The sequence below is a fragment of the Neolamprologus multifasciatus genome, chromosome 14, assembly GCF_963576455.1.
Source record: "Neolamprologus multifasciatus chromosome 14, fNeoMul1.2, whole genome shotgun sequence".
NCBI classification, from domain to species: Eukaryota; Metazoa; Chordata; class Actinopteri; order Cichliformes; family Cichlidae; genus Neolamprologus; species Neolamprologus multifasciatus.
The window spans coordinates 18,950,296-18,965,253 of NC_140452.1; the positions used below are offsets into that span (position 1 = coordinate 18,950,296).

The following is a 14,958-nucleotide window of genomic DNA, read 5'->3' on the forward strand; positions in this document are numbered from 1 at the left end:
CTCCACACATACATTAAGATGAAAAATAAGTTAATCTGAAGAAATAATGATAAAATAATATAAGGCAAAGCTGGTTAGGAGACAGATCCTTCAAATGCATTACCTTCCATGTGACCCTGATACTCTGAGATGTCACAGGCTGCAGGATGACATCCATTGGAGGACCATCAGGCTCTATAACAAGAGAGACAATGGGACTGAGTGGAGGCATTTCACTAATGTCAGAAAAACATTATGCAACATTAACATTTCCACGTTTCGTACTTTTTCTTGAATATTTAGATCAAAAGAGGTTTCTTTCAGTTTTATTGAGACTAGCATTCAAAATGATTAGTCAAGGACAGATGTCAGAGTCATAACAGATGCAAATGCTAATTGCTCATACAACAAGCCAAAAGTAAAATATTTGCCTACATTCATGCGCGTAGAGAGCAGTGCTGTCAAAAGACTTACGTGCTTCCTCTGTGCTGATAGTGAGTTCCTTACTAGCCTCACTCTTGCCTATAGCATTGTAGGAGTACATGCGGATACTGTAGACGGATGCAGGATGAAGATCCACTATGTTGGCCTGGTTGTTGGTTGGAGAGATATTTCGGGTGGCATGCTTTAGTTCCCAGGAATCTGACAAAACAGGAGAAAATAACACGTTTTACTACTTCAACACTTTGGATGGACATGGGAAGTTGGGAATGCTATTGGCATTCAGTTTAAAATAGCATCAAATAAAGAGGCTCAAATAAAACAAGCACAAACAGCCTAGCAATTTTCAGTGTAGAATATACTGCTACTTTTAGGGTCTTTTGCAATACTTTAATAAAATAAATCACCGACTTGACTTTTACTCACCTGTTTTGTTCTTGTATTCGATGTCGTATGATGTAATTACGCTGTTCCCATCAAATCTCTGTGTCCACCTGAGATTCATGCTACGATCTTTCACTTCTCGCACCTCTAGCTCTGGAGGGTCTGGAGGCTCTGAGGTTTAAAATTAGACAAAGTGAACAAAAGGAGGCAAGAAAAAGGAGAAAAAAAAGGACCACATGAAAGACAAGTTCAAAGGTGAAGAAAGAAGAGCGTAGTTTTGTAGCTTTTATGGTATTAAAGTGAGGATGGTACAGTACATGCTTTTGCACATGGATACTTACCTTGCACAGTGAGCTGGATAAGGCCTCGTCCCTCTCCGTAAGAGTTGATGGCATGACAAGAGAAGAAGACTGAATCCTCACGCTCTGCTGGCTTGAGCTTAAGTGAGAAAGGTACAAAGAAAAAAATGTCAACGAGAGAAACAACTCTATTTCTGCATAGACAAATTGTGCAAAGCTTTGTGACGAAGAAGCGCCTCGGTGAAAGTTTTTGCTTGACCATGTTTTGTTTGGTATTTAGGCGACTCTGTTCACCTCACTGAAAGGTGTAACAGAAAACCTGTACACTCTCCACCCACTGCAGATGAGTGCCAAGAGTTCGTTTTTGTCTATAAAACATTTGGTTGGTGTGTAAGTTACACATACACCGACAAAACATACAAAACACTTGATCATCGGTGAGGTTGTGACACTCTCTGAATTCAGTGAACACAAAGTTGCTCCTCGTTTATGCGTCTCCCTCCATTACCTTTTGTTAATATCTGAAAAACATGGCATCAGCAGGCTAAAGAAGCTCCGTGCTTTCATTTGAGCCTGGCCAGTGCAGAATTTCAGTTTTAAATGAATTAGGAGACAACCCGTGGCTGCTATGACTGCCACGGTATGTTAGAGGAAAATTAAGATATAGAGATATTGAGAATTAGAATTTCTGTTTTGAATCTGGGATAATAAAGTATATCTAATCTTGTATTGTGATAAATTAATTTAATAATAAATTAATTTCTCTTACACTAACTGTTAAATTTGTGGCCAGCACAATTTGAATTTCTAACAACCCCAAACACACAAACTGGTTTTGCTATCTTCTTTCTAATCTTAACGCTACAAAGCACAGACAAGGAAGGTACAAAGGTTGACACTGTACCAAATAGTTTGCTTTGCATGGTGAAAGTTACAGCTGTTTTCACACGTGAACTCTGGAATCTCTGGAAAATCACCGTGTGATTTTCCGTTTTGGACTGTGTCTGAAGTTGCACCTTCTGATCGGTTAACTGTGTTACTATCCCATGAGCGCAATCAGACATTACAGGGATTTTATGGTGGGGAGCTAGGAGGACAAAGACCGTTTAATGTCTAAACGAAGTCTGTCATTAGTGTTCACACGTACAATGCTGTCGGGTAATATGTTGAAAAATTCAGGGTTGAAGTCTGGGTGTGAAAAAGTAAATCAAAAGAAAAGATTTAAAGCTCATGCATCTGTCAACTGAATAAGAGTCAGTGAGACATTAATGTCTCATCTCATCAGAAATGATCTAGATCTTCTACTATATATAAGTCTTTTTTCTTTTTTTTTTACCTTGAGTGTCGACAGCACCTCATCAGTCTTTTCATTGGGACTGGTGGTAATGGAGTATCGGGGGTTGCGATCGGGGTCGATGACGGTGTCACCCCTTTCCCAGCGGATGATGATGGGCCATTCTCCCCTGGCTGTGCAGTTCAACTCCTTCAAGTGACCCTTCTTAGCCATGGTGGTGTTGGGGTGACTGGTGATCATTGCTGGGACTGGAAGGAGACGGGAAATGGAGTGTGAGATGAAGAGAAGGCAAGAGTAAATGGGGTGAAGCAGGCAGAAATGGTAACAGTAAACAGATTGATGAGAGGGATGTCAGATGACAGAAGCAGATGAAAGAGGGGAGAGGGAGGAAGGAAAAGAAAGAGTAAGTGGATAATAAGCAGGGTTTAAGTGGAAAAGCAGAAAGAAGGGAAATAGCAGAGAGGAGAAAGGTGGGATAACTGGCAGTTGAAAAAGGTGGAGTTCAGAGTAGCCAAGTTCCATTGCAGTAAAGTAATGAAGAGCTGTGGTCAATGAGGTAAAGTCAATAAACCTCCTTCCTCATTCCCCAATAGTTAACACTGGGGTCTAGGTGAATGAAGAGGCAAAAACGATACACTCTACCTTTCGTGTACACTCTATACACAAAATCCCTTTACACACTCAATCTTCTCTCCCCAACAGACACACGGGCACACGCACTCATTTACACACACAAAATATCGATCTGAGGAGGCTTCTGCTGTTTTGTTTTCATCACTTATTCATCTCACCCTCCCTCTTTTCCTCTTTTCCTCCCTCTCCGCTGAGTGAAACAGACAGAATTGAGGGAGGCAGAGGAGAGGAACGGTTCAATCAATAACACTAACACCAGAAGGGGAGAGAGAAAGAGAAAGGGAGAGAGAGGGAGAGGGGCAACCCTGTGATAGAAAAACATGATGAAACTAGTAAATAGATTTATGTGCAGCTTGTTATATGTGTCTGTGTGTACAAGTGTCAAAAGGTGCCAGAATATTAAGCCTTGACATCTCTGTCGTGATTACAGATTTTTGGTCAAGGTCAGTGTACTGCATACTAAAAAATATATTGGCATCATATAACGCTCTACTAGATACTGATAGTCAATGTGTCTGTGTGTGTTTGCATACACATTCTCCCTGTGGAGTTTCACATTGCATTACATAGGGTGTTACTGACGTCGAGGGCAGGTTGAAGAGATTGATTGCAGATAATGGTTAAGCTCAAAGTCATTTTGATCGTCTGTAGACAGATCCCGAGAGTCAAAAGATCAATCGCTGAGTTGCTTGCTTTGTCAATGTCTATCGTAGATACACACACGCAGTTTTTTCTCACTCTATACTGTATGTTTTTTCACTTATGTCCGCGGTCACCTTTGCTCTTCGAGTCTACAATGGTGCATGTATGTGCGCGTACGGTTGTGCCCGAAGAGAGAGTGTTGCGAGCTGGCTCATTGGTTTGACACGGTTAGTGAGTGCATGTGGATGAGGACCGATAAAGAGGGAGCGCTGGAGCATCCCAGATGGCCTCACTGCAGTCGTCTGCGTAGCGAAGAAGTCATACCCTGCTACATTAACCAGTGCAAGTTTGTATACTCACTCTTAACTGTGAGGACCATGCTTTTGCTGATGTCTGAGCCCACGCCGTTGGAGGCCTGACAGAGGTAGAAGCCCCGATCCTCTTCCAGGACATGTCTGATAAGTAAAGAGCCATTATTCATGATCTGAATACGGCCCGTCAGAGGCACAGGGTGGTACTGCTGTGGGTTCCCAATACCCGCTGGACAGAGAGAGAGTGAGCAAAGGAACATGAGATTATGATGTAGTTAACTGCCAGCATATGCATTTTACTTTGCACAGAATAAATATGACAATGTGCAGAGAACAGCTGACGGAGGCACATCACAGTACATAAATAAAGAATTTAGGATTGTATAACACTCATGTACCTAATGCACCTTTGGCATGCTTCCACATGACCTTAGGAGGAGGGTATCCATCAACAGAACAGTTCAGGATAGCTGACTTCCCATATATCCCATCCTGGTTATTGGGCTGCACCACAAACCGAGGAGGCACTGGAGAATATTAAACATGAGATTGATATTTCTGTTATTATTTCAATAACCTCTAATGTTTAGTGAGGAAATGGAGATGAGTATGAATTTAAAAAAACAACATATACTAAGAGTTATCCTCAGTTGAAATTTTGATAGCTGATGATGATGGAGAGCACTGTTTAACAAGTTAATCAACTGAAATAAGACTGCAAAGGCCATGGAATATAATTCATATACATTTTAAACTCATCAAACTATTCAGTCACCGTTTAAAAGTATCCCTGCATTCTTTCATTGTGCAGGTTACACTTTTTACCTTAATTTTCCAAGTTGTTCAAAAAAAGGCTTTGTATGAGGTGACATAGACTTCGCAAAAAATAACCCTTTCTTCAAGTGTTAATGTGCTGATAATTAAAGAGAGAAAAATCTAATGTTATTTGGGGGATGTGGAGATGCCCTGTAATACTTTAAAAATCGTATCTTTTTTGTGTTGTGTTTTGAAAAATGTGGCATTAAACCAAAAAGGTATTGGAATATCAAAATTAGAAGTTAAGGATCCAGTGCAAAATCACTTCTGCTGTTTGATTTTTGACCATTTTTATTTCTATCATCCAGGTCCTCCATCTTCATTCAAGTGGAATATCAAATCTCCAAAGTGCTCCTTTTTCCTCCATTTGTCCTTCGTCCCTTTCTAAATATTCTTTCATATTCTCTCTTTTGTGCTCTTTCTTTTCTTACCTGTAACCGTGAGCTGCCTCTCTGTGCTGACAGTGGCAGCATCATTGCTGGCAATGCAGGTGTAGTTGCCATTGTGCTTGAGCGACACCTTGGATATCTGGAGGGAGCTCATGAACTCCTTCGTGTCGATAGTGATGCCCGAAGAGGGAACGATCTCCTGGCCATCCTTACGCCATGTGATGCGTATGGGCATGTCCCCAGACGACACCACGCAGGCAATGTACATCAATTTACCGATGGAAGTCGGAGGAAAGTCAAATGGCTGGATCAGTGGAGGAACTGAGACAGGTAGAAAAGACAGAGAAATTGGATGAAAGAGTCCAAAAAAATAACCAAAACAAATAAGAGAAATACAAGGTCCAAGGTATAGTGGGAGGGTGAATAGATATGCAGGGACAAAGTATGGGAGAAATAGTGAAATGAAATAAAAGAAGATAAGTAAAAGAGATAGAACGGTTAGATGAAAGAGAGTGGAAAATAGAAAAGGCAAGGGTACATAAAAAGGCAAGGACAGGCAGCAGGGTGAAATAAAGGGTATATAGAGAGAAGTCAGTCTAAGGCAAAGAGAGAATGGAAATAAAGAAAAAAATGAATGAAAACAGTTAGAGGGCTGTTTAAACGAGCAGGGTGAGTAAAAGGTGAAGACACAGATTTTAGGCAGATATGAATAAATGAAGTATAGAGAAGAGAGACGGAGTCAGATGTGAAGGCATAGAGAGGATATGGGCAGACAGACAGTTTTGAAGATTCAGGGGCATCTCGAGGACATGGAGTGGGAGAGTGAGTGGTGCAAAGGGAGAAGAGGTGAAATGAGAAAAACAGTGAAGAGATAAAAAAGACTGTGTTAGACTGGGCATGGTTCAGAATCTATCATTTTCAGCTGACAGTCTGATTGGTAAACTAGTGGTCCAACTGTCTGTGAGAGTGCGGGAGATCAAAAACATGATTTCTTGAGTCTTTCATCTAAGCCTTCACTCCCAAAAGCTTCTGCAGCCCGGCCTACTAGCCCACTACCCACTCTGCAGCCGCCTGTGCCCCCTACCAACCCCTCCACTCCACCCTACCCTGCCCTGCTAAAACCAGCCCATAATAGCTGCTCTAATTAGAGCCCCATCCACAGGGGGAAGAAGAGTGTTACCATGGATACCGGCAGAGGTGATGGTGGTGGTTTGGAGTGGGGGATGAAGTAGAGGTTGTTGTTGGTGGAGGTGGGGGGGACTACAGCTGAGACATCTGGGGGATTTAATCTGGGCCTCGTTAAAATTCATCTAATTAAATCAAAGACATGACAAGCACACATTCATACAAGCACATACCTAAACCCGGCAAACGTGTGCATGCACACAAATGTGCCTGTATACTCACATGTGCAAGTATGCACAGACCACTGAGCCACACAAATTTCACACATCATGCCAATGTCAAACAGACACGCACACGCACACACATACACACTCCACGCTTATACTCGACAACTTCCTAAAACAAACACATTGTTCTGTTGCAGCTGAGAGCAGAGACAAACATACAAGGTGACATGCAGAATACACACTCATAGTCATCTCTCTCTCACACACACACAGACACACACATATTATATATATATATATATATATATATATATATATATATATATATATATATATGCATGAGTATGATATGCACACACACAAATCGTATACAACAGCTCTCCTGCTCTATGTAATTGCTGAGTGGTTGAGAGCTCACACTAGGCCACTCCGCCCCTTAATCAGGGGTTATTAGAGGCAATGCATACAGCATTGTTCTGTCTTCTCCCTCTGCTTCACTCACACCATCTTGCTCTAAACCAGTTTTGCTCCCCAGCATGTCTCTTACAATCACTCTCAATAGCATTCATCATTTCTTTTTTTTTTGTGACACAGTAAAACAAAGTCAGATTACTATAAATTCTGGTTCTATATAATTTTGCTTGTAGCATATTCATCTCTTTTCCCTTTACAGAATTTACATCACTGAGAGAAAATTATGTGCATTCTCATGTCATAATGCCTCTACTGTATGCAGCTACCCAAAAACAGATACCGACCAGCAGCTACTGTTTCAAAGCTGTGACCTCTGTGACTTACCTTTGACAGTAACATAAACAGTCTGTGTGATAAAGAGCTGCGGTTGGATGAGCACGCTACAGACATAGGCCCCCTCGTCCATCCCTTTCTGAACATCGCTGAGCTTTAGAGTCCCGTTCTCATACACCACCTGGACAGACATCAGCAGTATTGAAGTTAAATAAGAGGATGCTCACACATATGAGACATACTTGCTTTGCAAATTAATTTCTTTCCATTTTTTAAGGATTTTCAAGATTCCATACAGGATTTTTTTCTGTACACTACTCAATCAAATAGGACCAAAACAGTGTAATGTAACAGGCCTGTATCATACAATAAAAAGTAACAGTGATGCCACTGGTCATTAAGTCAGTGTTTCAGACAGAAAAATCCCTTTTTATGGTTAAACACTTGCTTAAGCTTTCATTATAAAATGGATGTATGAAGATCACCTGCTCTATGTAAAGCCACACTGGCTAAAAATAAATTAATTTTAATATATATAAATACAAATTTTTGTCATTTTGTCCAGCTATGTTATTCTAAGTTATGAGATTCATTATGTTTTTTTTTTACAGTAAATATACAATATTTCTAAATAACAGCTGTTAAACGACAAGAACACAAGCCTCTTACGGATAATCTATACACACAGTGAGAAATATGTGTATAGATTAAATGCTTTATAGTGCTGTATGAAAAACCAATACCGAGATATATTTTTATTCATTTTATTCATTTATTTTGGAGCAGAAATGGAGAGCACTAACTCTACCTGGCGATGGTTGTCAGGCAGTAGAAGTCCCTCCTTGTACCAGTTTATTGAGTAATAAGGGTACCCAATCACACGGCAGTTTATGAAAGTGTTTCTTCCTGCTACGGCGGTGATATTCTTCATTGGCCGAATCCTTGGAGGACCTGATGGAGAGAGCAAGCAAATGGGGAGAGAAATGGAAAAACAGAAAGAGAGATGGGTTGATCAAAAAGAAGAGAGGAGGAAAAAAGAAGTGTATTAATTGACGGTGTCAGAAGCAGGTCACGGGAATTTTAGGAATAACGGGGAGGGTGGTAGGGGAGGGGGGCTGAGGAAGGCTAGTGGACAGAAGAGGAGAAAAGCTTGCAGAGGAGAGGGAGAAAGAGAGGTTAAAATGGCCTGCCTTAGTGTTACGTTTCTTTTCTGGTGGAAACAGTTTCTCACCCACCCTCAGATGTTTTCTCTGGAAAATATATTCACCTCATTTCTCACCGATGTGGGATCTTAAGGAATTATTTTTAGGTTTATGGAGATTACATATACTAAGACGTTTACTAAAATAACCTTATAAACATGAACTACATTTTTCTTTTCAGGTTTAGGCAGGGCATAAATTGGATAAAAGTGGCTCATGTCTTTCTACTTTTGATAATTTGCACTGTTTCTTTTAGGAGCAAGTGGAAACTAGAAAAAGAAAACACAGGAATTCTGCATTTCAGACACCAATGTTAATGTTGTTGTTTACAGGTCAGACTGGGCTAGAGATGGTAATTTTATTTAATGCTACTGACATTAAATACACAGGGATTTAATATAATTGACTGCATGACATCTCTAAAAAGAGAGCATGAAATACAGAGATAGGGAAAATGAGTGGGTGACACCAATGGGAAAAAAAAAACCCCTGCTAAAATGACACTTGACTTTATTCTGTACTTCATTTTGTGAGAAGATAGCACTTTTACATGCCCAGTAATAGGTTTTCATTCATGCTGACCAACCAATTGTGATGGTTTCAAAGCAAATCTTTGGGTGTAAAAGCCCTCCCTTGTTTGTGTCAGTGTCTGAAATGCACTTTATCTTTTCCACAGTTCTAAATTATGACAAACATGTTATTTAAATGTTGTGGTCCAATAGTGACCACAACAAGCAACTAGTAAAAAGCTCAACTACCTCAGTATAAAGTATTGCCAAGAGGCTGAGAAAGGCTGAGGACAGGTAGACAGGCAGTCAGGCCGACACAAAATGTGTTTCTGTTTAGCATCATTGGAAGACACTGTGAGCTATCACTCAATCATCTGTCACTTCTTTGTTGACCTCCTCGCCACTGTTCGTCTTGTATCTTTGTTTTTGTCTCTCTTTCCCGTCCCCCTACCTCTCACTTCCCTCTGTCTCTTTCCCCTCCCTTTCGCAGCATGTGCCAACCTTTGAAGTTGCAGCTCTGACGAGTCAAAGATGTATTATTCACCAGCACCGTCACACACAAACACAGATACCGTGTTTGTGTGACACGCGTGTGCTCAACTATGTCTGTGTGGCTCAGAATGCTTGCTGTGGGTCCCTTGCTGAATGAGATAAGTTGGGCGTATCACATTTGAGTGAGTGGATAAGCATAGCGCTGTGCTGCTGTTTCATTTCTGAATGTCTGTGTCCATGTACGCGTCGTGGCTGTATTTGTGTCAGTTTGTGTTGCATGTAGGCTTGAAACTCTCTGGCAGCGGGGCTCATTCTCACTCCAATGATCGTTCTGGCATGTCTGCTTTGGGCAGACTCTCATGTCACAACTACACATCTCACCAATGGACATTGAAAGCAGAGAGAGAGTGTGTGTGTGTGTGAGAGAGGGAGATGGAGACAGTGATACAGCCCCGTTCAGTGGTGTCACTCCTCATTCTTGTTATCTCAGATGACAGTGACATCACCTGTCCTGTCACCAGAGTTTACCATCACTCCCTCAACATACATTGCCACTCCCCTTCTCTTATTCTTCTCCCATTTCATGTACTCTGCCTCACTTACATCTCTGTCTTTCTGCGCCTTCTTAGGTTTCTTCGTTCAAGTCTCAGATTACCTTAATGTCACGTCCTCTCCATTAACAACTCACAGTATAAAGCTGGAAAGTTTCCATTTGAATATTCTATCTCCCTGCAAGCATGCTTATGTGTGTACATATTGATGTGAATACAATTAGATAGACTTGATGGATGACTTGTCTTATCTATCCATGAGTTTACACCAGCACATATGCAGCTGGAGGACCCAAACTGCACAGCAAAGAAGACAGAAAGAGACAGAGTATAAGGGCTAGTGAAGAAAAAATACACTCCCTTGTAAGATTAATGTGTAGATAGAAAGATGGACAAACAACCAAAAATAAATAAATTTAAAAAAGGAAAAAACGAAATTTTGAAAATATACATATATACGAGGAAGCAAAACGCACATACAGAGAAAGAGGGAGAGATATAGAAGGGTACAGGAGAGGGTGGGGTAGGGGTCAGGCTATGAGAAGCCTCTGTATGACTGATATTGAAAAGTAGACAGGCACCTCTTACGTTTATGCGCGCTTGGTACTCAGCACTACCGGCTGAGTTTCGTGCGGCGCACCGATACACTCCACCATCACGAATCTGTGGGTTGCTGACGTTCACGTGGCTCACGGTGCTGCCGTCAGACAGGGTGTACTGACTGGCTCTGACACGCGACAGATCTCTGGCCACGGGCTCATCGTCCAAGGTCCAGGTGATGGTGGGTGGAGGCGCTCCTTTGGCAGCACACATCAGGGAAAACGGTTCACCCGGGACAACCACCCTCTCACTGAAGGAGGCAACAATACGGGGTGTGCCATCTGGAAACAATCACAAGAGATGTGAAGTGTGAATTTGGAGGAAATATGTTACTTTTGCTCCTCTCTAAGCTAATTTCCTGAGTTCAATCTTTAAACCCACTCTCTTCTGATTTGCCCCTAGCAAAGAGAATTTGAACAGCAGGTAGGCGGGGCTTCTGTGTTTGTAGCCAGAGGTGTGTCCCTGAGATGACCCTATTAACAAGTTCCTCTTTCGCTGACAGAGCAACAAAGTCTTTAGAGCAGAATGAAGCCTGTGCTTTTGGCTCACATATACTACTTGTAAAAATATTGTGCCATTATATTTTGCTAGGAAAACGGGAAGGGGGTGGGGGGCAGTGGAAACACAGTGTATAGAAGAACAACAGAGTCAACATGTGATATGACCACCTTTATTCCTCAACACAGCATGAACTCTCCTAGGCAAGCCCATTCTTTCACCCATTCTCTGGGTCAGTAATGTTGAGGTCTGAGCTCTGGGGAGGCTAATCCACGACTGATAGGGTTCCACTCTGTGTTTTTTTATCCAGACATTTTATTGCATTAGCAGTTTGTTTGGGATCAGTGCAGAAAAATCAAGACACCTTCCAGATGATATTGCATGGCGGATCAAATTCTGATGGCACTTTTCTGCATTCATAATTTCATCAATTTGACAAGATGCCCAACACCACTGGCTGAAAATGCAAACCATAAATCCTCCCCTGTGTTTCACAAATGGCTGGTACCTGGTACCTCTTTTCTGATTTCATCAAATAAATTCGGAAAATAACTTTAACAGAAATGTCAAACTTGGATTAATCCCTCCATAAGACCTGTTGCCACTGCTTTTTAGTCCAGTTCTTGTGGAATACCTCAGCCTTTTCTCCCTGTCTCCCTCCCTTAAGAACAGCTTCTTGACAGCCACCTTTCCACTGAGACCATTTCTGATGAGGCTTTGGCAAAAAGTATATGGATCAACTAAAGGGCCAGATGCATCTCTCAGGTCCTATGTCATGTCTTTGCTGGAATCTTTTTCTTATTTCATAAGAACATGGTTTTCAAGTCTTGTTCATCTGCTGTAAACAGTTTTCCGAGCCTGCCACTTCTTCTTTTATAACCCACTTTCAGTCCAGTTTCACATTGCACACCATACAAAAATATGACACTTTTTCTATGCTGTTATTTTTTTGCCTCTATTCTGAGTGCACATAAAAACATTTTGCAAGTGCAAATGTTGCATTTTGAGGATACAATTATTTTGAGCAAAGAAACGTTTAATTTGAGCGAACAAAATTCATTGCTTAGGCAAGAAATGTATTTCAGTGTTTGCTATTATCCATATACACACACACAATAACAGCCCTCTCACTCAGTTGTTGGCATTTGCTCTTGCTCAGATCTCTGCTCTGTGTGCTGACGGACATCTGCGGACCTGCTCAGCGGAAAATGGCTTAACCCAAACATACAAAACACATTCTTCTGAAAATGGCCAGGTACAAGAACTGGTCTGAATATAGATGAAAAAGCAGCAAACAAATATTGAACAACTATTGCTCAAGACCACTTACAAAAAAATAAAAATTTCAAGTCAGGCTCCTTGTAAGGAAAATATAGGGAAATAAGGAGTAGCTCAGGACTTTGTGCAGTACTCTATGTTGAGATGATTAGCTGGTTACGCCAACCCTTATGGAGGAAGGCAAAGTAGACTTTTTTGGGGAAAAATATGGATATGTCTTCTTGCTTAAGTTGGAATGATTACTTTCTTTGACTTTCTGTAAGAGAGCGATTTGATAAAAACTAAAATGATATATTCAAATTTCCTAGGATTAAGTATGGTTGTGGTTGGGCTGGGATGGTCAACAATGACTGCTTAGACTTCAGAATACTTCATAATAGTAATTAACAAAAAGTTGTTTGCTGTTTAGTATTTTTTCCTTTTCTATATGTGAACAGTTTTGAGTAATAGACATAGACAATTTCTTACAAATATTAGAAGCTTAATTTTCCATACCTTCTAGGAGAATGATGGAGAAGTCCTGGGCAGTCTGGCCTTTGCGTGTGGCAAAGCACTGGTAAGCACCCGAGTGTCTTTTTTGTGCAGCAGAAATGAACAGCGTCTCATTGTGAGCACCCTGGATGGAAAAGTGCTGATCAGGCAAAACAGGTTCTGTGTTGCGGTACCAGGACACCATATAGTGAGGAGAACCTTGAACAGCACAGGAGAGGATGACTGTACTGCTGATCCCTGTCTTCAGATTTTTGGGAGACAAGGTGACCCGCAGTGGCTCTAAAGGTGGTAGAAGGAACAGGTAAGACAAAGTAAATTAAAAAATGAAAAGGGATGAAGCGGTAAGCAGCAAGCAAGCACAGAAGCCAGCTACCACCCAAATATTGAAGGTACAAAAACTGGTGCGTGTCCCTCGGGCACTAAAAGGTGTATTATTTGCATTGCTGCACAAGAGCAATTTTTATTGAGCTATGCAGTGCTGTTCAACACAAATAACATGTTGGTATAATAAGTCTGCGCTTTCTGTATGTATATCATTTTTTCTGTCTTTTTGTGTTTGTGTGTTTGTGTGTGCGCGCACACTCTAAGCAGCGAGGAAAACCGAGACAGAAAGACGAAAAGGGGAGAAAATGTCAGTGAGCAATAAAGCAGCTGGTGTTAGGTGCTGGAGGCTGCTGAATGTGTGTGAGCATGTGTGTCTCAGTGACAATGAATGTGTAAGACTTTCTTCACGGGCACTGAGTGTATATACTGTATGCTTGTCCAAATTTGTGTGTGTGTGTGTCCCACCTTGCATGCCCTGTCACTTGAGGTTTGTAGGCTGTGCAATGATGTGCCCTGTGGCCAGTGTACTCAGCGTCCACTAACTCGTCTCAAGCCACCCTCAAATTTCATCTCTTATCTTTACCAACTCCATAACCTCCTCTAAGTGTTCTGTGTCTTCTATGTGTGTCACCTTTTAACATCTCTTATATTAACATTAATGTTGTTGTGTATATTCCATAACCTTCTCCTCTCTCTCACACACCCATCGGAAAATGGAGCGACGGGCCTGCATGACCGCTGTTCTGTCACTGTGGAGACGCTTCACTGCGGTTTGAGAACACAGTGGGGGAGCAAGCCATCCTTAAATATCAAGCTCATGCTCGACCTAGACGAGGGTGGCCACGGCAGAACCGACAGAGCTTAAAAGATGTCTCTATTGCGGTTTGTGTCCTGATGTCACATTTACTACTTCTGCCTATTGCACTCAGTTGCTATTTGAGGGGAACACTGGAGGACAGGAGAGGCAAATTAAAAATTTACCCACCTATCACGTTGAGGTGACCCGTCACCTCTTTGGAGCCAAAGCTGTTGGTGACCTCACAGATGTAGTTGCCGCTATCCTCGAGTCTCAAGTCTGAAATGGTGAGACCAGTGATGCGCCGTGTCCAGCGCGAGTCTGCTGGTAATGGTCGACCATCCTTTAGCCAACGGATGGTCGGGTTTGGATATCCAGAGGCGATGCAGGGCAGCTCCACATTATGCCCCACCTGCACCTCACCGGACTGGAAACTGTCCAGCACTGACGGGGTGGACTCCGTAGGGTCTGTAGGTTATAAAGGTCACAAAAAGGATTTATTGATTTCAAACACCAAAAATCTCAAAAACTAAAACTTAAACACAAGACTCTTTTTCATAGAGTAACTTGTTACCCAAAACAGAGAGCCTGGCTCCGTTGCTCTGACGAGTCTCTCCACTGTACTTGTGCTTTGTGATGCAGCGGTAGGTGGAAAGGGCATCTTCCTTCTGCACTTCTGAGATGTACAGCGCGCCAAATGAGGTCAGGAAGAATCGATTGCCTGTAGAGGAGAGCAGAACAGGAGCGGGTCAAAAAAACATACATGCTGTTTATGTATATCCTGTTTTATCTTTTGTAGGGCTAAATAATAGCAGCATGTTTTCCATTTGATCATTTAATTACACATGTATAAGTTCTCAAGACTCACAAAGGTAACCCTATTAGCACTATATGGACAAGTATCGGATCCCAACTCTTAGTCTTTGAAT

At 41.7% G+C, this 14,958-nt stretch overlaps 1 protein-coding gene across 1 annotated transcript in view; it reads right to left on the reverse strand.

Annotated features, from left to right (window-relative positions):
* Positions 1-14,958, reverse strand: part of dscaml1 (Down syndrome cell adhesion molecule like 1) — a 103,656-nt gene that overhangs the window by 21,212 nt on the left and 67,486 nt on the right. Inside the window, exons 4-17 of the mRNA XM_085183938.1 lie at positions 14,604-14,750; positions 14,219-14,497; positions 12,913-13,188; positions 10,623-10,922; positions 8,096-8,238; positions 7,339-7,468; positions 5,231-5,509; positions 4,382-4,510; positions 4,033-4,212; positions 2,440-2,645; positions 1,146-1,242; positions 847-975; positions 454-621; positions 104-174 (exon numbers count right to left, since the gene is read on the reverse strand). Of these exons, the coding sequence (XP_085040064.1) occupies positions 104-174; positions 454-621; positions 847-975; positions 1,146-1,242; positions 2,440-2,645; positions 4,033-4,212; positions 4,382-4,510; positions 5,231-5,509; positions 7,339-7,468; positions 8,096-8,238; positions 10,623-10,922; positions 12,913-13,188; positions 14,219-14,497; positions 14,604-14,750 (2,534 nt within the window). The remainder of the gene's footprint in view (positions 1-103; positions 175-453; positions 622-846; positions 976-1,145; positions 1,243-2,439; positions 2,646-4,032; positions 4,213-4,381; positions 4,511-5,230; positions 5,510-7,338; positions 7,469-8,095; positions 8,239-10,622; positions 10,923-12,912; positions 13,189-14,218; positions 14,498-14,603; positions 14,751-14,958) is intronic.